The sequence below is a fragment of the Anolis sagrei genome, chromosome 2 (assembly GCF_037176765.1).
Source record: "Anolis sagrei isolate rAnoSag1 chromosome 2, rAnoSag1.mat, whole genome shotgun sequence".
Classification (NCBI taxonomy): Eukaryota; Metazoa; Chordata; class Lepidosauria; order Squamata; family Dactyloidae; genus Anolis; species Anolis sagrei.
The window spans coordinates 202,332,039-202,356,770 of NC_090022.1; the positions used below are offsets into that span (position 1 = coordinate 202,332,039).

A 24,732-nucleotide genomic window follows, 5' to 3' on the forward strand; every position below is an offset into this window, starting at 1 on the left:
AGGGTTTTATATAATTTATTTTACATAGTGGTTGGCACTCTTTATTTTTTACCATTTGGGATGTTACTGAATGACAATTCCCATCACTTTTGATTGGACAGGGAATAATGGAAATTGAAACCCGACAACAATTGTGGTTCTGAGATTGGGAAAAGATTAAAGGTCATTTTAAAGTCAGACATCACATCCATCTAAATCCAAACCCCACTATCCTGACTAAACTGAACAAATGGAAGCCTTCCAGATATTATTGCATCACAAATCCCAACAGCTGCAGTCATTATGTCTAACAATGAGGAATACTAGAGTTGTAGTTCAGCATCTGAACAGCCACAGAAAATGACATAACACACCAGATTTAGCCTTGAGTTTGACATGTGTGGACTAAAGACACCAACAGAATCAATGCAATATGCCCTGCCATTGAATGACCCATGTTTGGAAATTCCAAAGAAAATTGCCTGGGAAAGTGGTGCATTTAGTATCCACCAAACCTGGCTTAGGTCTGTATGCTACCTTGATGGAATATTATCTGGAAAGGACAAATAACTCACTATGATGTTTTGGAGGGTAATAATAGGCATGTTAGGTTTTCTCCAGCCTAGTGTATTCTGAAGCTTAGAGAAGACAATGATGCTGGGGGGAAATGGAAGGAAAAGGAAGAGGGGCTGACCAAGGGCAAGATGGATTGATGGCATCCTTGAAGTGACTGGATTGACCTTGAAGGAGCTAGGGGTGGTGACGACCAAGAGGGAGCTCTGGCATAAGCTGGCCCATGAGGTCACGAAGAGTCGGAAATGACTGAACGAATGAACAACAACAACAACAAAGTGTCTTCTGTCCAAACGCATCTCCCTTTATGAACCACCAAGAAGACTAAGATCTTCTGGGGGGGCCCTGCTTTCAGTCCTACCATCGTCACAGACACATATGGCAGGGATGAGAGACAGGGCCTTCTCAGTGATTGCCCCCCCAATTATGGAATTCCCTTCCTAGCAATATTAGATCAGCCCCCTCCCTCCTGTCCTTCAGAAGGATGGTGAAGACCTGGCTATGGGACCAAGCCTTTGGGGAAGTGCAATGAGGCAATAATAGAATGGTGTCCTGAGATGGTTTTTAAGCAACTGATTTTAAAGTGGATATAAGTGATTTTAATGTTTGTATATATTTATGGTTTTATGTCCCAGCATTGAATGTTTGCCATATATATATTGTGCTCTGCTCTGAGTCCCCTGCAAGGTGAGAAGGGCAGAATATAAATGTTTTAAATAAATAAATTCTTGCTCTTTTGGACCATTCTTCATCATGCCGGTTGGGACTGTTGTGAACCAGAGTGAAAACAAATGGAAGTGTATCAGAAAACACATGTGGAATGCTCCCAAGCAATCCCTTTTCCTCTTCTCACAAAATCCTGCAAGCCAAAGCCTGCTAAAGCTGGGGCCCACATATTTTGGCTGGCCTCCACAGCCAACGAAAATCTGAGATTTGCATCAAAGATAAAGGAGCAATAGAAAATTCTTGGGCACAAGAGAATGCAAGCTAGCACTGAGAGAGTTGGAATGCACAATAGATTCAGTGTTGATTAGTGAATCAAAAATGGCATGTAGATAGAAATCTATGTGGTAAATACCATCCTTGATCAAGGGAACAAGAGGAGTCCAACAGCTGTAGGAATGCCCAAGAACAACAAACAACTTTCCCCACCAGCTATGTAGACAGACACAGCATTCTTTCTTCTTTATTTTGATATTTCATGCTCTCTCAAAGGAGATACAGTTGAGTTTTATGCTTTGTTACTGATGAAGAGATGCCTTATGCAATCTTTCTGCAGTCAAAAATAAATAAATCATATGAGATCTGTTTCAAGGCAATGGCTACATATACTATACAATAAAGAAGAATTTCTAAATTAAATGCATGTCCTTGGTTGCTACCTCTTGACTTCTTCTTCAAGTGTGAGCTCCTAAACGAACCACAGTCCTTCTTTTCATGCTGTGTTTATTGTGACACATGAACCAACAATTCTGGATTGTCCTCATCAACAAGCTGCATAAGCTACAGTTGTTTTTAGCTTATGACACAGCATTGTCTGGAGAGACACAAGCCAAAGTTCATGGTTTGGACATCACAATAAAGGTCTGTGGTTTGTTCAGTCACTCTTGTTTATAGCAGGAGCGACAGCTTCTAATTGCAATGCTACTTCAGTCATGATAAGACAGAAATCTATAGTATTCAGGTTCATCATGGCATGCCTTGATGATTCACATCTGCACTCCAGAAATATGATTATGGAGTAAGATGTCTGCTGTATGGAAGATGTGTCAGGATTAAAGTGTACACTATTCTTCAGAATATATACTATGTAGTCATGTGAAAGTCCAGAAACTTTAGTCAGAAATCAGCCCCAAAAACCTAGGTTAATATTCATGTGTCAATGTGATTACTGTACCTTAATTCTTACCAAAAAAGGAACCTTCCCCTTCTCAGAGGAAAGCACAGAAAGGGGAGATCTTAATCCATCCAAGGGAGAACATACTTCCTCCACAGTAGCAGAACTTCTGGCTTTTTTAATGTTTGAGTGGGAAAAAGGGCAATGGTAGCCAGGGACAACTAGCCCCTTGAGATGGCTTTGATGCTCTCTCCTCTCCATGGAATGATCTTCAACTTATCCACAGCCCATATCAAAATCCATAATATCTTTGACTAATATATGATACCAACTTATACACGAGTATATGCAGATCCAGAGCTGCATCCCTGTTCCCCATACTTTTTTTATCATGTCAGAAGTGACTTGAGAAAATGCAAGTCGCAGTTTGAGAGAATTGGCCGTCTGCAGAGACATTGCCCAAGGGATGCTCGGCTCGGATGTGTTACCATCCTGTGGGAGGCTTCTTTCATGTCCCCACACGGGAAGCTGGGGCTGACAGATAGCAGCTCACTCTGTCTCACGAATTTGAACTGCGAACTGTTTCACATACTGAGTAATCAGACATCTCTAGTGAGTCTGTAAACAGGAACTAAGACAGTGCATTAATACAGGAACATCTGGGAATGGTTAATCCCAGGGACAAAAGAGGCACGTGCAGTAAATACATGTATTGTTGAAGGCTTTCATGGCCAGAATCACTGGGTTGTTGTAGGTTTTTCGAGCTATATGGCCATGTTCTAGAAGCATTCTCTCCTGATGTTTCACCTGCATCTATGGCAGGCATCCTCAGAGGTTGTGAGGTTCTCTAGAATGCTTCTAGAACATGGCCATATAGCTCGAAAAACCTGCAACAACCCAGTAAATAAATGCCTTTTACAAATAGTAACAAGTTAATGTGAAGTAGCGATATGGCCAACAAACTAATGAAAGAAAGTGCCAATAGGCATAGAGTGTTACTGTATTTTTATAAGCACAGATAAAAAAACAATGCACATGGAATATTGTAGACTTGTCAAATTGGGGTTTAATCTTGTTCTCTGTTACTGTGTAACAATCCAGTTACATGGAGGGAAACTAGCAGCGTTAGAAATTTCTGCTGTTGGTTCAATTACATATGTATCCCCTGAAGACAACCAATCAATAATATAAGAGGCAAAATGTGCTGGGATTTTTATGAAACAGGCTAGCCAATAAAATATGTTTTAAAAATAAAGTCCAACCATCAAAAAATATGTGATAATCCATTTTTTCTTTTGCCTGTGGATTCTCACGGGTGCTTTTTGTGTGACTGAGAGATAATTCAGACATTCTCTTCCTCCCACAGATTTAGAATTGGCACAGATATGTTCTAGGATTTTCTTTTTGCTGTCAGAAGCAACTTGCGAAACTGCAAGTTGCTACTGGTGTGAGAGAATTAGTCATCTGCAAGGATGTTGCCCAGGGGCAGGACAGGCAGGAGCTTACCCCGCTCCCCAGATTTGAACCGCCAACCTGTTGGTCAACCAGTCCTGCCAAGGTTTAACCCACTGTGCCACCGGGAACTCCAGTTCTAGGATAAGTTCTTATTACAGGCATTTTAATGTAAAATGGTTGTGTTGTTCTAGCACTGATCATGTAAAGTAACTTCAGCCATAAACTCATATCCACAAATAAGCCCAGCCCATTATTATTATTATTTTGCACAAATTATTAGTGAAATCTTCATAATAAAGTCCCTTGCTCTTCTCTCTCATTGCTGGAAAAATGCATTAAAATACTTTCAGTGGCAATAATTCTTGCAGCGGTAATTTCTGTGGGATTTGTCAGCTAGGGCTCGGGACACAACACTTTGTAGTGATTTAAATTAACTAGGAACTGCATCTAAATTTGAAACATAAGGGATCACATACTTTTATCATCAGGAGGTGGTATGCATTCATTTAGTTTTTAATTACATGCTCGAGTTCAAGTTTAAGAAGTCTAGAAATGCAATGCAAGTCAGTAATGAATGTAATCTTGATCATTATAGAGGCAAGTTATTTTTCTCCTCTTTTCAGGCCCAATGTAATTTGATACAATTTTTTTTTGTAAACCACCAACATTTCGCATTCTTTGACTAATTCTGAACTTGTACATGACATAACTTCAGAAAGCAAACATGATGGTTGAGGGTCACCACAACATGAGGAACTGTATTAAGGGGTCATGGCATTAGGAAGGTTGAGAACCACTGACCTAGATCATGATGACACTGTGAATTCCAGTGTTGTATCACTTAATGAAGTTATGGTTTTTGCATGAGCTATGTGTCCAATAGGGGCTGCGGTGGTGCAGTGGGTTAAACTGCTGAACTGATGAACTTGCTAACCGGAAGATCAGCGGTTCAAATCCATGGGACAAGATGATCTCCCATTGAGAGTTCCAGCTTCTGCCAACCTAGCAGTTCGAAAAATGCAATTGTGTGTGAGTAGATCAATAGGTACTACTCTGGTGGGAAGGTAATGGCGCTCCATGCAGTCATGTTGGCTACATGCCATCCAGAGGCATCTATGGACAACGTCAGCTCTTCGGATTAGAAACAGAGAAGAGCAGCATCCCCCTCCCCCCTCCGAGTCAGATTCGAATAGACTTAATGTCAAGGGGAAATCTTTACCATTGCTATGTGTACAATTATTGTCTTGATAACTAGCCTTTTCTGTATCACATTTTCATCTGATTCCCTCCACTTGAATGTTATGACAGCATTTCCAGCCATGCTTGGATTGTGTGCATCTGAAAATGTGAGTGTTCATATAGGAAAGCCAATGCTAAAATAAATGCCTTGGTTAGTCTTAAAATGTTACAAGATTCTTCACATCCACCTCTGGAAACTTCCTTTACTTTTATACTACAGTGTAATGTATTTCAACAGGAGTTAGAGATAATTATCAGATAAATATAAACAATAAATTATGTACAGGGAAATTTGAATAGTTTGACTCACACATGTTTTCTGTTATTTTGGGACTCCCTTGCTAGCTACAACTTGGATTCTTTGAAATGGCATCCAAAGAAAACAAACTGTAATGAAGAGGGAAAAATAACTTCAATTTTAATGTCTCCTACCAGTTATATGTACAAGGAGGGGCGGGTGTTTAAAGTTGTGTAAAGGGGTAACTAATCTCTGCTGAGATCTTGAATGTATATCCTAAAATACCATGAATATTCAAAGCCACAAGACCACCCACATTGTTTTGAATCACATCAATTCTTCATGTGGTGCATTCAAATGCAAACCAGCATCTCAGCCAAGAGCAAAATCCAAAGCATGGGATTGAAAATGGGGACCTCCACAGATTTCCCCCATGTTGGCAATTAAATATTTAATGCTAATTCAGATAATCCAGTAGTCTACTATGTCTAGTATACTTCTAAAGCTCTCCTAGTAACAGAGGAAGTTGAGGATTTATATTGGAGATGAGGTTGCATTTTGAAACATATTACTGTATACTATAAGTTTAATTAATAAAGTAACATTGCCATAAAACTGACTCAACTAAACATGAAAAACAGAGAACTGAAAAAGTGTTTAAAGTTTTTAAAATGTCTGTAAACTGTGCTGATCAATATAAGCAAAGGGGCAACGTAAGGCAGCCTGAAATTCTAAAATGTTTTATATCAATGTACGTGTTAACTACTAAACAAGAGGAGCAGAATAGCAGGATCACGGAAAACAACATGTTTTGCTCCTCATACAGTCCTATCCTAAAACCCAGGAGGAACTGGGTTATTTTAACCCAGTTCCTCCTGGATTGCTGTCTCCACCCCCAACCCAAAGAGTAGGCTTCCCCTCAGGTGGTGGCTAAATGCCACCTTGGGTCAACCAAAGGATGGCATCTAGCCACCTCAGAGGGAAAGCCCGGGCTTGTAATTCCGGGAGGAACTGGGTTAAAGTAATCTAGCTCATGAGATTTCTGCCAGCGTAGAAGGGTCCTAGGTTTTTTCCATGGCCAAATGGGGATTCTAACCCCAGTTTCCAGAGTCACATCCAACATTCAAACCACTACACCTTGGTGGCTCTCACTTATTATACTGTGAATAATAGGCCGAAGTAGTTTGAGAATTGTGCTGGCTGATCTGATAGGATAAAGAATTATACACACACTTCATATGCACGTTTTTCACCTTTTTCTGGGAAAGGAGAGACACAGGTAGATCATACAAAGCAAATCATTGTCATCATGACACCATTTCAATGTTGACTGTAAGTTTTATAAGAACCAAATTAAAATAAATGTCAATACCTTGAATATAATTTGTGTTCAGTGTAATTTTACTCCTCTGCTCCTAGTTGCTATTTGCCATCAAGTTACCTCCGATTTATGATAACTCTAGGAACAAGACACCTTCATGAATCGTACTCCACAACAATTCTACTCAAGTCTTGCAAACGTGGGGCTTCCTTGAGTAAATCCATCAGCAATGTGATCTTAATTATTTATTTACTGTATTTATATATTGCTTTTCTCACCCCTGGGGGGACTTAAAGCCATTTCCAACATAATCATGGCAAAATTCAATGCCAAACATACATGTGAAAAACCAAAACATAAAATTAAACAATAACATATACTATGAATTAAAACTATCTTCCCCTTTTCCTCCTGCTTTCTACATGAATTCCATAATATATCAATCAATATAATGTTAGAATTTTTTTATATGTGTGTATATGTACGTGTGTGTAAGGGTACAAAAGAACAGGAAGGGAAAATTATTTACCCCTGGTGATGTATAGCATTCCAGACCACATTTTCTATGCCAACTAGCCCTTTCACAAAAGCTTCACTTAAGTGTATTACTTGAAATCCGTCTCTAAACACTCTGCAAGGATGTATATAAAATTAAAAAGGGTGGATTTAATAAGATTAACCCAGAAAACATCTTGTTTCTGAAAACAGGCAGTGAAAAATTCCATCAAGGTTTTATTTGCTAATGGAAACAGCCACATAAATCTCGTTTGAAAAATAAAATCCTTCTAAAGTAACCATAAAGGGCTCTTGTACTCAAGAGACATCTAGGAGCATAAATTAAACCCAACATTAATCAACAGATGTTCAACAATGTAAGTAGGAGGCCAAAAGCCATCATTATAAGCCCTCTGTGACACACAGTCTGAAGGGGACAGGTAAGCAGGACTAGTGGTGGCCTTGCCACTTATGCCCAGCTCAAGGTCAGAAATGAATAATATACTCCAGAGTGAGAAGCAACCACTATCGGGAGAGTAAAAACAAAAAGAGGGAAGCAAATTTTGTACTACCACCATGATGGTTTGCTATGGTCACAGTTTGTCTCACATTTCCCTCCTTTTGTGAGTGATTTCTAATCACTGACACCTTAAGAATATCTCTTAGACGAGCAGTTCTTGGAGTTGCCATAGTGGCACACTTGTCAATACCACCGTGTTGAATGGCATTACCTACTAGCTAGTCAACAATCTGCAAATCTATCCCCTTGTGGAACAATATTTTTTTAAAAAATGGAGGCACAATAATGGTAAACTTACCATGATTTCATGCAGAGTGTAGGTTAAGAGCTCAACTCAGCACGAGTGCCAGATGGTATTAACCAGCAGAGACCCTGTCAATCTTCCCAACCTGTGGTCCATGGACCACCAGTGGTCCGTAAGAAAAACGGAAATAGGATCCATGGCCTCACCGTTACACCGTTGCCTCAAAACCATGCAGCGATGAGAGCAACTGGTCTCATGAAACCCTCTTATAGTGCTGAAGCAACACGGATGTCGGGAGGGGAGAGGCTGACTACCCATGAAAGATTACTACTACCACATCAGCTCTAGATTATTGAATATTGTTTTCTGTGTGCAAGCAGATGGTGACTACTGGATGGCATATGTTCTGTATCAGAAACTAGAGCTGATGTAGTCTATCCAATGCAATATTCTCAATCAGCACCCCAAATAACCAAGCTGAATCTAAACTTGACCAAAAACTGATTTGTAACCCTTTTGGTACTAATGTTGGAGAGTGGTCCCTGGTAAAAGTGGTCCCTATTCAAGTGGCCCCTGGTCAATAAGGTCCTTGGTCAAAGTTTTACCTGGTCAAGTGGTTCCTGGTAAAAAAAAAAAGGTTCGAACCACTACTCTAGTACTTGAATAAATACAATTGGCCTTTCATATCCATAAATTCTGTGGCAACGGCTTGAAACATTAAAAGATATATATACCGTATATAAGCATACCTTGATTTGCTATTTAATGTAAGAAGTGCCATTTTATTACACTATTGCATATAATGGGACTTGTGAATCCACTGATTTTGGCTTCATGGAGGGTCCTGAAGACCCCAGTAGATATTAAGAACCACTGGAACTAGTTCTGGTATTAGGCCTTATTATCCACTTACGATATGAAGAAGCTCTGTAACTTTAAAAGTTGTGAAGTAAGACTTTCAACAAGCATGGTGTTTCACATTATAGGGATTACAGTGAGTATTCCCTTCTATGGAATTCAGAAAGAAACAAGAACCAGGCCTTGGAAACCCAATGCCATCGCATCCTTTCACCCGTGTGCTCTTCTTCTGCCAACAGATCATACCCACTTTGTCTCTGGGCCAACGCTCTAATTTTACTCTTTCATCTGCCAGCAATATAACTCTTTCATTTCAGTATGCCTTCGCTCTACAGACCACAACATTTTCACATGCTTCGCTTTCATTGCTCATTTTATCTGACGTCAGTCTCTTATCAGATTCTGCCTTTTGAGGGTAAAGAAATTAATGTACGAGGAAATGGGTAATTGTATACATGTGACCTGACCAGCCTGCATGTTATTTTAAGAATTTATGAGGGACCTTCCAGAGCAGCTTTTATTTTTTACAAATTCACAAGATAAAACCCTACACACGCCCTTTGCAACTCTGCCAATTGATGTCTTGGGTTAGGTGGAGACGGTTTCCACATGGAGGAAATACAGTGCCACTCTGGAATCCAAAATTATAGACCTGTGAGGGTGAAGTCAGATATTTTCATGCCAAAACATCTCCTTGCTTCAAAGACCACATTTCCTGCCAACATCTTCCCCTTCCTGATCCTCACTGCTTTGAGCAAAATGCCTCACACAAAATTGGGAAAGAAGGGCATCCAGTGCCTGTAAACCTCACCAACATTTGTCTCTTTTTGTCTCGGAACAGCAGGCTGCTTGTGAAAAGAAGAAAAAATTCTGACCACATCCAGTTGTGTCCACACTGCTTGTAAGGCAAAACAAATGGTGCTTAGCCAAAGAAAGTAAACAACTTGGTCACATCCTGTAATAAGATTCATGATCGCAATGCCATGTATCATCTCTCTGGGATGATAGGCCAGGCTTATTTGATTACCAATTTTGTTGGTCTGGGAATAAATCTACCAAGTACAGGAAGTAACCTAATGCAATATATAAGGAATAATATATAAGGTATAAGATATAATGCAGAAAGCTACATGTATTAGAATTCTCAATAGTCCCAAGAGGGGCGTGGGAGAAGAGGAGGAGGATAAGGAGGAAGAGATGGAGATGGAGAAGAAGAAGAGGAGGAGGAAGAGGAAGAGGAAGAAGAGGAGGAGGAGGAGGAGGAGGAGGAGGAGGAGGAGGAGGAGGAGGAGGAGGAGGAGGAGGAGTGTATGCATCATGAAGCATATGTCTGGGCAAAACAGGTTGGACATCTTTTATTTGGAAATCTGAAATACTCCAAAATCCAAAATTCATGGGTGACTGAGGTCATGACACATTTGCTTTTGGATGGCTCATTTGCTTTTGAATGTTCCCATGTAAGCTGCCCCAAGTCTCTTCGGGGAGATGGAGGTGGGGTACAAAAACAAAGTTGTTGTTGTTATTGTTGTTGTTATTGTATAAAATTACCTTACGGCTACATACATAAGGTATATATAAAACACATAGTTAAATCCTGTATAATGTCTGAACAGGCACTTTGGAAAGCATGAAAAAACATGATGATAGGAATAATGACTCATTAGCCATGTTATATTGTTTAAGATGGTAATTTTCTACTATATGATATCTATTTAGACGCCTGAAATGCATGATGCTTTACATGCGGTGTAATGTATTATGATGAAACAAAATGTATATGTTTGCATTTGTATAGCTGCACATGTAAGATAACATTTAAGAATTAGCAAAGAGTCTACTCATTATCCCATGTAAACATCCTTAGATTCCAAGACTTAAGAAGCATACCATAGAATTGCATGGAGTACCTAGCAAATTCTTAGAGAGACCATGTCCCTTCAGGTGCGAGTAAGTGAAACTGCATGGAGATCTTTCTGCAGAACCGTCAGAATATATAGCTTGTTAACTGGAATTCGGGTTCTTTCCTATATGTAAAGGTAAAGGTAAAAGCTTCCCCTTGACTTTCAGTCTAGTCGAGTCTGACTCTGGAGGTTGGTGCTTATCTCCATTTCTAAGCCGAAGAGCTGGTGTTGTCTGAAGACGCCTCCAAGGTTATGTGGCTGGCATGACTGCATGGAGTACCATTACCTTCCTCTGAAGCAGTGCCTACTGATCTACTCACGTTTGCATGTTTTTGAACTTCTAGGTTGGCAGAAGCTGTGGCTAACAACAAGAACTCACCCTGTCCCATGGATTTGAACTGCTGACCTTCCGGTCAACCATTTCTGCAGCTTAGCAGTTTAACCCACTGTGCCACTATGGCCCCTGTTTCCTATGTGAGAGGTATCTTATTAGCGCTGCCTTCACAAAAGAATTTGGGTTGAGCTGGCAAAAAATCACGTCTTTAAGCATATTTTCTGTTCTCGAACAGACAGGTCAGGAAAAAGTACACTGTTATAACTACTTATTATAGAAGAGGAAGCAGGGAATTAATCTCCCACCTCGGATATTTCAGCAACTAAATTATTCATTCAGGACACCACAAATAATACTCAGAATAAGATTCAAACACACAGAATGCTACATTTGATAAATAGGCTCTCTGGGATCTCTTCCAAGGATTGGGCCTAGTTATGCTCAGAAGTCCAGTAAATAGCAAAATTTCCCATGCAATAGCTTAAATTAACTAGCAGTAGTACTTGTCACTCTCCTGTATTATGTCTACATTCAAAACTTTATGAATGCATACCCGAAAATATATCTTAATGCACTTAATCTAACATAATCTCTATCTCTATAAAAGTCAAACATATGTATCACAAAGGCTGTTGCTAGGTGAAGTGGACCTCTGTGATGTCACTGGGAAAGAAAGGTAACATGTGTATGAAGGGAAGGGAGGAAGGAAGGAAAGAGCCAAAAAGAGAGCCATGTTGACATAGAGACATTATGTGAGCTGGAGGAGAGGAAAAGGGAAAGGAAAGAAAAAGAAGATAAATAAAGGAAAGAAGGGACAGAGGGAGAGGGGGAAAGAAAGAAAAAGGAGGGAAGGAGGGAGGGGAGAGGGGAAAACATATGAGGAGAAAAGAGAAAGAGATGAAAGCGGGGGGGGGGGGGGGGAGCGAGGTCCCTGGCAATGCTGTGGTAGATAAACAAGTAGCACATAAATCTGACATATGGCAATACTATTTACAACGCATCTCTATGCAAACTGCAAATGTGAAAGAGAGAAACTTCATATCTGAGAGATTGATTATGAGATTTCCAAATCCAAATTCAACATGTTCTAAGAGGAAATCCAGAAAGATATGTGATTCTTACCTACACTGGTCGGAAATATGTCTTCATTGTTGATCTGCACTTCAATCCAGTCCATCAAAAAGTTCATATACTGCGGTGCTGGCAATGCTGTTGGTTTCTTGTATTTCAGGTCATCCTGCCACCGGTATTCATATTTTGGGCCACCAGACATCACAGGACAGGTCCTTTCCGTGCAGAACTCGCAGATAGTTCCATAGATTAGGTTGATCCTGTTAAAAAAGTCAACCACGTGGACCGCGACCCAGTCATTGAGATCTTCTCCGTTCGGAAGCTGCACGGCCCCTTTCAGGTCCACCCCGGAGTTCAGAGAGGCTTGGGCCCGTTTGTGGAGTTCAAACCTCTGAGTCCCAGGTTCAAATTTCCGTTTGGGACGGAACGTCTTGTCTTTATTAAAGACTTGCTTGAGTGCAATGGACATGTCTTGTCGTTTCCAAGAGCAAGCCAAGAGGCACTGGAATGATGATAGAGTAAATCCAAGTGGAAGAGAAGAACAATCTCTGCAGAAGACTTCCTTGGTCAACTATCTCTTCCTGCTTAAAGTTTTCTTCGGCGACTTCATGTCCCTGAAGGTTCAGAGAAGGGGGAAAATCCACAAGTTAGTGCTAAGTTTGACACCCAACAATTTGCTAGTGATTTTTTAAAATTACCTTGAAGTCTAATTGTTCTTACTTAACAGATGGCTGGGAGGATATATGTATGTGGATGAGTCCCCAGATAAGCAATTAAGTTCTCTTTGTACTTTTTCTTTTCAAACATCCCTATTGAGACAGGTAGGTATTGGAAAGGACAGCTACATCCTCTTGACTTCTCACTCAAACTCAGTCGCAATATGTTATAAAGGTGTGCTTCTCTACTAGCATAAAGAATATTTTATCAAATGGGCCTGTATTGCAGTCCTACACCCCAGTCAGTTTATCATCACAACGAGAATGAGGCTTTAGTTTCTGATAGGTAATATAAAAGGTAAAGGTTTTCCGCTGACATTAAGTCCACTTGTGTACAACTGGGGTTTGGTGCACATCTCCGTTTCTAAGACAAAGAGTCGCCGTTGTCCATAGACACTTTCAAGATCATATGGCCGGCATGACTGCATGGAGTGCCGTTACCTTCCTGCCAGAGCAGTACCTATTCATCTACTCACATTTGCATGTTTTTGAACTGCTAGGCTGGCATAAGCTGGGACCAACATAGTCCAAGCTCATACCACTCACTGGATTTGAACCTGCGACCTTTTGGTCAGCAAGTTCAGCAGCTCAGTGATTTAACCCAATGTGTCAGCTGTCTTTTCAAATCTATGAATTCTATCTATGAAGGAGTTGGTTGCCCCTATGAATACAACAGAAGTGGGTAAAGTGCAATCCTTCATACACTGCATTGCAACTCACAGAATTCTTCATAATTGCCTATGTCAGCTGGGGGATTTTTTTTAATGTCAGGAGCTACTTGAGAAATTGCAAGTTGCTTCTGGTGTGAGAGAACTGGCCGTCTGCAAGGACGTTGTCCAGGGGACGCCTAGGTGATTTGATATTTTGCCATCCTTGTGGGAGGCTTCTCTCCTGTCTCCGCAGGAGCTGGAGCTCACAGAGGGAGCTCATCTGTGCTCTCCCCAGATTTGAACATCCGACCTGTTTGTCTTCAATCCTGCCAGCACAAGGGTTTAACCCATTGTGCCACTGGGGGCTCCAGCTAGGGGATAAAGGATCAAACGTTGCTCATATCAGCCTACAACACAGAGAATTAGGGCCCAATCGAATGAACTCAGACTTCAATAAAGGGTCAGTTCCAATGTCCTTTATGCAGACTTTCCAGTAAATGATCAAGGCAAAAGTCTACAGATTGCCTTGTTTCCCAAACATATGGCTGATTATCTGAAACCCCAAAGATAGGCAGCATGCGGGAGAAAAAAGGAGGTGGGGAAAGGGTAGTGCTATTTTTCAAGAGTGCATCTACACATTTTAGAATTATTGGAGATCGATATCATTTCAATTGCCATAGCTCAATGCTATGAAATCCGAAGCCTCCCACAAGGATGGTAAAACATCAAAACACCCGGGTGTCCCCTGGGCAACGTCCTTGCAGATGGCCAATTTTCTCACGCTAAAAGCGACATGCAGTTTCTCAAGTCGCATCTGACACACAAAAAAGAGAGTTTGGTGAGGCATGAGCACTCTTTGGCAGAAAAGGCCAACAAAGTTACAGTGCCCATAACAATAAGCCATGGCAATGAAAGTGGTGCCAAACCGTCTCAGTTCTACAGAGTAGATGCATTCCAAGTTAAGAAAATACTATCACTTTGAATTGCAAGGAGCTGGCTATGTTTTGCAGAGATGGGCTACATTTACAAAACAGAGCCATAGCAGGAGCCACAAGGCCACTTAGTCCAACTCTCTGCAGTGCAGAATTAGACTCAAGATAAAAACAGATAAACAGATAAACATGAAAACAAAAGATATGTTAGAATCAGAGAGCACAATTGAACTATGGTATAAAAGTATGGCTGAAAGGTTGTTGTTTTTTAAGTAAAAGCCCATTTTAAAAGGTGCAATATAAATCCATTAAAAGCCACTTTTACAATTGCCAATAAACTGCTAAATCAAAATGTTTTGCTTGCCAGTGGAAAACCATTAAGAAGTGCTCAGTCTAGATTCCCTTGATAGGGAACTACAAAGCCTGGGAGCAGGAACCCAGAAGACATCTCACTTCTCTACCAAATGTGCCTCTGAGGGTGATGAGACTGAAAGATGCTAGACAGGACATGTAAGATAAAAGTTTATTAGGCAGACACATTGTGAGCAACCATTTGGAGTTGCCATGTTGTTGTGAATCGTCATCACAGTCAAAGTTGACTTCTGGCACCCCTGTTGATGACATCTTACATCTGAGACTCAGGGCCATGCCTTCCTTTATCCACCTGAAATATAGTCTTCCTCTTTGCCTACTACCTTCTACATTGCCAACATTATTGTCTTTTCTAGTGGGTCATATCTTCTTAGAATATGTCCAAAATATCACAGTCTCTGTTTAGTCCATTTCTATCAAAGCTTCTGGCCAAATATGTTCTGAGATGAATTTATGAGTCTTTTTGACAGTCCAAAACACCACTCCAGCATCACATTTCAAATGAATTTATTTTCTTCCTATCACACAAATCAGAAATACAATAGTATGGTCAGGTAAAGGGTAAAGGTTTTCTTCTGACATTAAATCCAGTCGTGTCTGACTCTGGGAGTTGGTGCTCTTCTCCATTTCTAACCCAAAGAGCCGGTATTGTCCATAGACACTTCCAAGGTCATGTGGCCGGCATGACTGCATGGAGTGCCGGTAACTTTCCTGCCAGAATGGTACTTATTGATCTACTCACATTTGCATGTTTTTGAACTGGTAGGTTGGAAGAAGCTGGGGCCAAAATTGGGAGCTCACGCCGCTTCCTGGATTTGAACCTGCGACCTTTCGGTCGGCAAGTTCAGCAGCTCAGTGCTTTAACCCAATGTGTCAGCTGTCTTTTCAAATCTATTATTTCTATCTACAAAGGAGCTGGCTGCCCCTATCAATACAACAGAAGTGGGTAAAGTGCAATCCTTCATAGACTGTATTGCCTACCTATTGATCTACTCACATTTGCATGTTTTCAAACTGCTAGGCTGAAGCTGGGGCTAACATTGGGAGCTCATGCCGCTCCCCGGATTCAAACCTGTGACCTTTCAATCAGTGAAGTTTAGTAGCTCAGCACTTTAACCCACTGCGCCACTGGGGGCTCTGGTAGTATGGACAAGTCTAACTTTAATATTCAATGCTAAACAAAACCCTGACTGATGCTAAACAAGACCCTCCCTGCACCATTGCTACTGTCAGCATGCTCACTTGCTTCATAGTAGCACCCAATTGCACCACCATGGAAAGGTACTGTTGTGGTGAGGATGTAATTCAGTGGTTCTCAACCTGTGGGTCCCCAAGTGTTTTGGCTTACAACTTCCAGAAATCCCTGCCAGTTTACCAACTGCTACGATTTCTGGGAGTTGAAGGCCAAAACATCTGGGGACCCACAGGTTGGGAACCACTAATGTAATCAGTACTCTGGACAAATTCAAAGACTGCACTCTCCTTGGCAATGGTGTCTCTTAGGCTCAGATAGGTATAATCATCTCTAGATATGTTCTTTGGACTCCCATGCAAAGCATATAATCTGTGATGGTCTCTTAGACAAGGGATGCAAGCAATAAACAAGTTTTATTTCAAGAGAAACACTTGGTTACTGTTCCTGATCTTGGCTACTCACACTATTCTTAACTCTTCTTATTGAAGTACCCTTTGGAAGTTGCTCAACTGAGAAATGCTTGACTTCTCATATCAAAAGATCAATCTGTTCTTTATGGCCCACTGACCATAAAGGATATAAGTAAATCTAAAATGGTGAAAATGGCAAATAAAAACCAGTTAGAAATATAATCCCTCTGTTCTACTTTCCTCCTGTTCCATGTACACAATAAAAAAAACAGAGAAAAATATCATCTGACTTTCATGGGATTGTGTAGTCACTCAACCCTGTGAGATCATTCCTAGCTTTTTCTGTAGTGATAGTCTTCCCCGTTGTTTTGTTTATTTGAAAACCCAACAATTACCTCTATCTCTTCCCCCTCCTCTATGTAAACTGAGGATACAAAATGTTCTGTAATTACTGTTTCATAGAACTTGGGAAACTTGTATTACTGGAAGCCAAATTTCATATATGCTACAGTCAATGGGCTCAATGCAAGAGAAGGAATAGAATACAGTTATGGAAGATAAGCAGTGGTTTTGTTTATTGGTAGTCAATTGAGCAGCAAATCGATTTACTTCCAAGTCAACCAGTTACATTGACTTCTAGCACAGGGGCACACATTAATCATTCCCCACATAGAGCTGTGACAATTGCTCTCACCACACAGAGGCTAGGCTATTTCTGGGGGAAAGAAAGGTATACAGCAGAATGAAAGAAGGTGCCCTAAACAGCAGTTTAACAATTTACCATAAGTTACTTATTAGTCCAAAAGTCCAATCCAACTGCCACTGAAACTAACCGATGTATCAATTTCCACTGGAATTAAAAGTGCTATATTAAAGCACAGCCTTAATCCAGTAACACTGCTCACAAACAACATGATCAAAACGAATTCAGTTATTAACATTACTCTAATTTAAATTAGCCATTATGTGTCCCTTTATGTTATACTTTCACTCCCGAGGCCTTTCATATTCCAGACACATCTGGAAACTGAGATCTTCACTACATTTCACTTCTAACATGATATGGAATTTGGTACAGTGGGCCCACTATATGCAAACCTCATGATTTGTGGATGCAAACGTACACAACATTATACATTTTAAATTGTGGTGGGGAGCATGTCAACTTCCACTTCATCTTTTATGGTGGTGGGATTCCTTCCCAAGGCAGAAGTGGACAGCTTGAGGGGTTTCTTCAAGCTCTGTTGTGGCTCTCTTACACCATTTTAAGAGAGATTTACTGTATATATTTGAAAATAAGCCTAGTTTTTCAGTCCCTTTTTTAGGGACCCTTGGCTTATACTCAAGTCAAGGTTATTTATTATTTTACTCTATTATTATTATTACATTATTTTACTCTATTATTACATTTATTATTTTCTGTATTTTTATTATTACATTTATTATTTTATTCTATTTATTATTGTTTTTATTACATTTATTACGGATGTGAGGCCGATCTGGCTGTGACATCTGTCACCCCATTGATCGCCAGGGTTGATTTGGCTGATCTGGCTGGCTAGGTGGATGTCCCCTTCCTCCCTCACCGCTCCATGTGCGTCCCTCCCAAAGCTGAATGCTCGGTGGAAGAGGGGGACGTCCCAGGTATAGAAGGAGTATACCGAGATTGTTGGGGTTCAGCCTGAGTTTGAACTTGAACCTGATTCTCTGTTTGTTCCTCCTGATGCTAATGAAAGTATATTTACTGATGCTAGTGGAAATGTACCTGTTGATGCCAATGCTCCTGAAATTAGTGAGGAAGAAACTGCTGTAGGTTTGGAAAATGCCAATGTTCCTGAAATTAGTGAGGAAGGAACTTCTGTAGATTTGGAAAATGAAAGTACCAGTGTTCATGAGAATGTTTCAGAGGGAGACCTTGAACTTTCCCTCCCTTCTGCACCTGTTAACTGTAATGACAACAGAAGGGGCCAAATTTGGGAAGACAGAAGTAAATCACTCAGTTTGCGTCGATCCTCCCGAATTCAAGAATTAAAAACATTGGCTTCAAAACAGAAGGGCGGTTCACGGAACCCATTCTTGAGTTTTAATTGCAATACACCGAGCTGATTGTCTCAGTTCAGGCATCGTTTCAGAATTGATGAAGACCTTGGCAGTTCTCCCGGTTCCCTGGCCATAGTCTGGGAAGATTTCTAGGATATCAAGTACGGTTAGTGGATTGCTAACAGATTCCAGTATTTCCCAGTGAGGCTTTTGGTTTTGCTTTGTCCATTTAAATTCATGTTTGCTGATTTTGCTGTGGCCTTTGACTTGCATTTTTCCTTTATTTTGTAACCATTTTTCTTCAATAAAAAAGGATTGTTTTTCACAGCCAAGTGTGGTGGATAGTTATCTTAGGGCCTCGTTCCCTGCTCTGGATTGCAACAGAGGTCTCCAGTCTTCGGTCCCGGGTTTACGATAGCTGCGCTCCCCTGCTAGAACCTCCAAACTGTAAGAATATACCATTTGTAATTTCACGGGAATTAGACATGATGGGAGAGCTGATTATCCCTGACAGACAAATCTATTCTTCCTGACTTTGTGAAGTATTAAAGTACACGCGTCTATGAGAAATCCAGGAGAGAGATCCTCTCCCAATTCTCAAGGAGCTCGCAGTTAAGGAGGTGAAGCTATGTTTTATGTCAGTTGTATGCAAAGCCGACTTATCCCAGGGATTTGCCACTTTTCCCACTATCTATTGCTACTTTACTAGCAATGGTTTCTGTTGGGAATCAGAGCTGTTAGGCTGAAAAATAACCCCCACTTGGGGTTATTCCACCAAAAATATAGGCAAGTGCTAGAAACACACTTCATAACCAGCAGAAACTTACATGTGGTGAGTCAGGATTAGCTTCCATTCAACAGGATGGAACAGGATTGCAGAGACAGAACTTTTGGTTCAAAGTATTCATTAAAGTAAAAGAAATACATTCTAGATAGAAAAGATCTTGGAGCTAACTAGTTTACAAAGCTCATATTCTAAGAAAGGTAAAAAGGATAAAAAAGTCAAAATGTCTGGAGAAAGGCAAAATGCATCCTCACTTGAAGAGAGACAAAGGCCAAGAGAGAGAGAGAGAGCAATGGAGAATGTATTTTGGAAGAATAAAAACCTGGCACTTCAAACAAGCTTTTGCTAATGCAACATAACAGATAAACACAGTACGATGAAATAACAAACATGGAATGGCTTAGACAATGAAAATGGATGAGTTGAACTGGAAGACATTGATGATTATAATTGTAATGGTTTTATATGGACTTTTATTATGTTATATAAAGTGTTTTTAATTGAAATGTATGTATGTACGTACGTATGTATGTATGTTGTGGCATCAAATTGTTGCTAAACTGTACACTGCCTTGAGTCGCCTTTGGGCTGAGAAAGGCGGGATAAAAATGCTGTAAATAAAATAAATGAATTAATAAATGTCCACATGGCCAAGCCAAGGCAAAAAAAAAAAAATACCTTTAAAGAGGATTTTACCTCATCCCTCAAAGAAATTCAATTGCTACATCTTCAAAGGGCGAGGAGATAGTAGCAAGCAAGAAGAGTAAAGACAAACCTCCTTTTGAGAGAGAAATGCATAGGAATGTGGGGAGAGGAATCCATCACTGTAATCCTATCTAGTCATATACCCATTGAGGACTGGAGACTTGTGTAGTCCAGGGATGCAACCAAACAGTTTCTTTTAACAGCAATAGAGCTTCCCTTAGCCAGAAATCTGAAAGTAGTAAACCTTAAAAAATTGAAACTTTCTGCCACTGTGCTGACAATATTCTCCTTCGAGGAAAGGAAGCTAGTCCCCAAACCAACAACTGCTGTGTTTTTCCTTGAGGAACCATTGCTCCACCACTGTCAGAAATTTGGTTCCTGCAGCTTTGCTGACACAGCTATCCTTTTGGACTTTTGGAAGGGCTTACCAAGTCCTTGTACAATTTCTGCATGCCTAAAGGATACTGAATGTAAGCAACTTTTGGCTTTCGCTCTTTTGGCTTTTCTAATCATTATCTGTTTATTTGGGACCACGGGGATCTTCAACATTCCCATAAATCAGAGCATGAGTCATAACATAAAGGTAATGTAGAAGAGAAATGGAATAGAATGAAAAGGATAGATCCCATTAATCTCAGCATTCATTGCCCCTCCTTGAACCCAATAAGAGTTGGCTTTACTTAAGTATTTCCACAATGTATGGCCATGTGGATAGAAAATCTGTGAATAAATAAAATTCTGTTCAAGTTTAGCAACACTCAGGTCAAGTCAAAAACATCAATTCTGGAAAGAAGAAAGATCTAATACAAACTACCCTGCTGGGAGGACAGGGCATCCAAAAAGCATAAGAATAATGTACTTTTGACTGCTAGTATTACATCTTGCTCAAATAACATTACATTAGCATTCCTGCATGCTCATCTGAGATTAGGAAACAATCCCTTGCAGCTGTAGGGAATATGCTAAGGATGAAGGAGCAACCATTATGCCAAGTTGCAAGAATTCCGAAACAATAAAAGCCATTATTCAAACAAAGTCTGTAAGACCAGGCATCTCCTTCCACCAGCACTAAAGCACGTGCATTGTTTCAGAAACTGTTTATGTCAATTTTCAGAGGAATAAATTAACACATTTATACCAGATTTGGTTCTTAGCACGTACAAGCTCCAGTTACTAAAACAGATTAGCTCCTTACAAATTTAACTAACAACATGTTTTTTCTTCTGTAGTTTTGATACAAATCATGTTTAGTTCTTTAGTCTTCATGTTTAAATCCACTTTGATCACTTATAAAAAGGTTAAATAGTAGATGAATCTCTGACCTTCAGGTACCATGTTTCCTTAAAAATAAGACACTGTTTTATATTTATTTTCCTCAAAAAGACACACTATGGCTTATTTTCAAGGGAGGTCTTATTTTTATTAAGTATGGTACAATGTCATGTATCATGTTCTGTAGTTGATGGTAGTTGGTGGTGGAAAGCTTAGCAGTTGGTGATGGAAGGTTAATATAAGTCTTAGTTCTAAAGGGCTGAGTAATCTGTAAGAGTTTATGGGTGAAAGTAATTAAGGGTGGATGCTTGCAAGAGATAGGTTGCAACTGGGTGTTACTGAATATAAGGGGCTAACCTTGGGAGAAAATTATTTGTCTTATTTTGGTGGTAGATGCTGCTGGTTTTCCCCCAGGATTTTCAGTATCCTGACCTGTCCTTTGAACTCTTGGAACCCTGCAACCTTGAATCTCTGGACTGGGTGTTGACTACGGTATAGATTCTTGATCCCTGAACTTTACTCATTGAACTTTTGGCATTTGATCATTGGACTGGACCCTTTGATTACGGTGTTCTCTTGAATTTGCATTGGTGTTTGCTATTAGTCTTTGTTTTATATTCTGTGGCTGAGTTCTATCTTTATGTTTTACATTTGGACTATGAAAGCAGCCAGAAAATAAATGCTACTTTAATTAAACAGTTTAACACAGACTGGTTTGTTTGGTTAACCTCTGCCTGCATACCGACAGAGCCCAGGAAACGTGACATATAACAATCTTCATTTATTCAAATATAATACTGAGTAAAACGGCAGCCACAGATTTACTTCTTCCCCCTGATGACACACAATACCTAAAGCAGAGCGTGCTGCTCCTCACTTCACTGAGGAGACTTCCCGAAGGACGGGCCGCAGGGAAGCAGTGCCACCAACCGCAGCCGATGACTCCCTCCCTCTCTCACTCACTCGAGGAGGAAGCCTTGCCTGGCCCAAAGGGAAGAAAGAACAGAAGGAGAAGGAGAAAAAGAAGGAGGAGGGGGCAAGAAGTGCAAGGGAGTGAGGCCCGTCTTGCCCTCCATCACCGCTGCAGAAATTCTTGCATTTCACTTTCTATGTCTCCCTCTATGCTTCAGCTTGTATCACTATGTCTTATTTTTGGGGCATGGCTTATATTGCACAATTATTTATTTATTTACTTTATTTATATACTGCTTTTCTCAGCCCTCAGGCGACTCATGCTTAGAAATCCTGCTACGACTTATTTTACAGGTAAGTCTTATTTTCGGGGAAACACGGTATTTAAGAAGACCGAGAATAAGTGAAAAAAAGAAGAACATTGCAGTGGAACGTACATCTTGCAGTAAACAGAACAAAAGTGGCAGAATACATGATACTTACAAATATATGTAGAGTAGATTTGGATCGTATGGCAAGTGAGGGAGCTATGAAAACTCTGTCTTGTCATGGAATATACACAATGCTAAACAGCTGCCGCTTGCAACTGGGAATTGCTAAACAATCTTTTTGCCATGGTTCATTTACAGTGTCACCTGAATGGGAGCATCTTCCTCTCTCTGGTTTGTTTCTCCCCCAGCAAATTGAAGAAAAATATTATAGATACTTGCTCACACAGAGAGAAAAACCAGAAAGGGGAAGGCGCCTATGTTCAGATAACAAAGCTAACTACAGAGTGAAGATGCTTCCACTGACTCATAAATAATGAGCCAATGTTGTCTAGCTTATCAGCAAAGAGTATATCAGACACAGTGTAGAAAGCATGATCCTATATTACAAAAGTCTCTCTTTGCATTTACAGTTGGCTCTCCACATTTGAGAGTTTAACTTTTATGGACTTGATTAATATGTGATGTTGACCACAGAGTTGTGCAGAAGGACCTATAGATTTCTTGAGAGATATTATCTCAGATAAAAAATAGTGGGGTCTTTATTAATATTATTTCCAATTTCATGGGGGTCCTGTGCCCCTAACCCCAACGAATGTGGAAGGATGACTGTATTTACTGTACCACAAATCTATGTGAACTAAAAGGACTAGAAAGAATGCATTTTTGTATGATTATGCTGTGCAACATAATTTTTATTCCTGGATTATAACCCTTCAGGGTGAGAAGGGTGGCGTATAAATGCTGTAAATAAATAAATAAATAAATAAATGCCATTTCCTAATTGATTAATATCATAAAAACATGAAAAAGATTTTTTAAACTGCAAAAACTTTGTTTTTGCGGGACATCTTGCAGGACATTTTGCTATAGTTTTTCAATGTATGTCTCATCCAAGTCCCAACCAATACAATATAGTTTGTGGCAGCCGATGGATTATAACAACTACTTTCAAAGAACCACACAATTAAATGGGAAATACTGTGTTTCCCAAAAATATGACATACCCATAAAATACGCTGTAGCAAGATTTCTAAGTATTTGCACAATATAAGTCATACCCTGAAAATAAGTCATAGTGATACAAGCTGAGGCATAGAGAGAGACATAGAAAATGAAATGCAAGAACTTTCCGCAGCAGTGGCGGAGGTAAGTTCGGGCCTCCCTCCCTCCCTCGGGCTTCCTGCCTCCTCTTCCTTCTCCCCCTCCTCTTTTCCCTCCTCCTTTTTCTCCTTCTCCTTCAGTTCTTTCTTCCTTTAGGCCAGGCCAGGCTTCCTCCCCGAATGAGTGAGAGGGGGAGTGAGTGACCAGCTCTGACGGCCACAGTTGGTGGCACTGCTTCCCTTCGATCCGTCCCTGTGAAGTCTCCTCAGTGAAGTGAGGAGCAAGATGCTCTGCTTTAAGAATTGTGTGTCCTCAGGGAGAAGAAGTAAAGCTGTGGCTGCCGTTTTACTCAGCACAATATTTAAATAAATGCAGATTGTTTTACCAAACTTAATAAAAAATAAGACTTCCTCTGAAAATAAGCCATAGTGTGTCTTCTTGAAGAAAAATAAATATGAGACAGTGTCTTATTTTAGGGGAAACACGGTAACACTTTCAAACCAGGAACAGATTTCTTTTTTTCCAAATTTTGTTACACAGTGTTATTAGCTTATCTTAAGGGAGGAGGCTTTATTTTTTTATTCTGATGTGGGTTATGATTTCTAATATTCATTAGATTCATGTTTGGTCTAATTTTTGGAGGAAAATATTATTATTATTATTATTATTATTATTATTATTATTATTATTATTAATTACATTTCTATACCGCTTTTCTCACCCCTGAGGGGACTCAAAGCAGTTTACAACATAACTTTTTGTGATATTTCAGATATTCACGTGTTCATAAAATGAACTTAAAATGCACACAGAAATAAATAGTTGATGCAAAACTGTCTACCTTCACTCAGGGCAGCCCTTCCCATCATTCTGAAAAAAAAGAGGCAAACAAAGTGCCAACCTCCCCATTCATTCAACAGACAGATGCCAAGCAAACTGCCAGCTGACACTGAAAGAAAAGCAAAAGGACAGCATGACTTTCCAAGTGCAAGGGCAACAAAGCAGGCTGCATGGCACACAACTCTTCCCTCCATGCCTTGCCACTCCACCCTGGCACTCAGCATCTGCTACCCTTGGCAACTGTCCC

The 24,732-nt window shown here is 40.1% G+C and overlaps 1 protein-coding gene across 1 annotated transcript in view; it reads right to left on the bottom strand.

Annotated features, from left to right (window-relative positions):
• MOB3B (MOB kinase activator 3B) overlaps nt 1-24,732 on the bottom strand; it is a 120,489-nt gene that overhangs the window by 44,145 nt on the left and 51,612 nt on the right. Inside the window, exon 2 of the mRNA XM_060762537.2 lies at nt 12,117-12,679. Coding sequence (XP_060618520.1) covers nt 12,117-12,534 — 418 coding nt within the window. The 5' untranslated portion in view covers nt 12,535-12,679. The remainder of the gene's footprint in view (nt 1-12,116; nt 12,680-24,732) is intronic.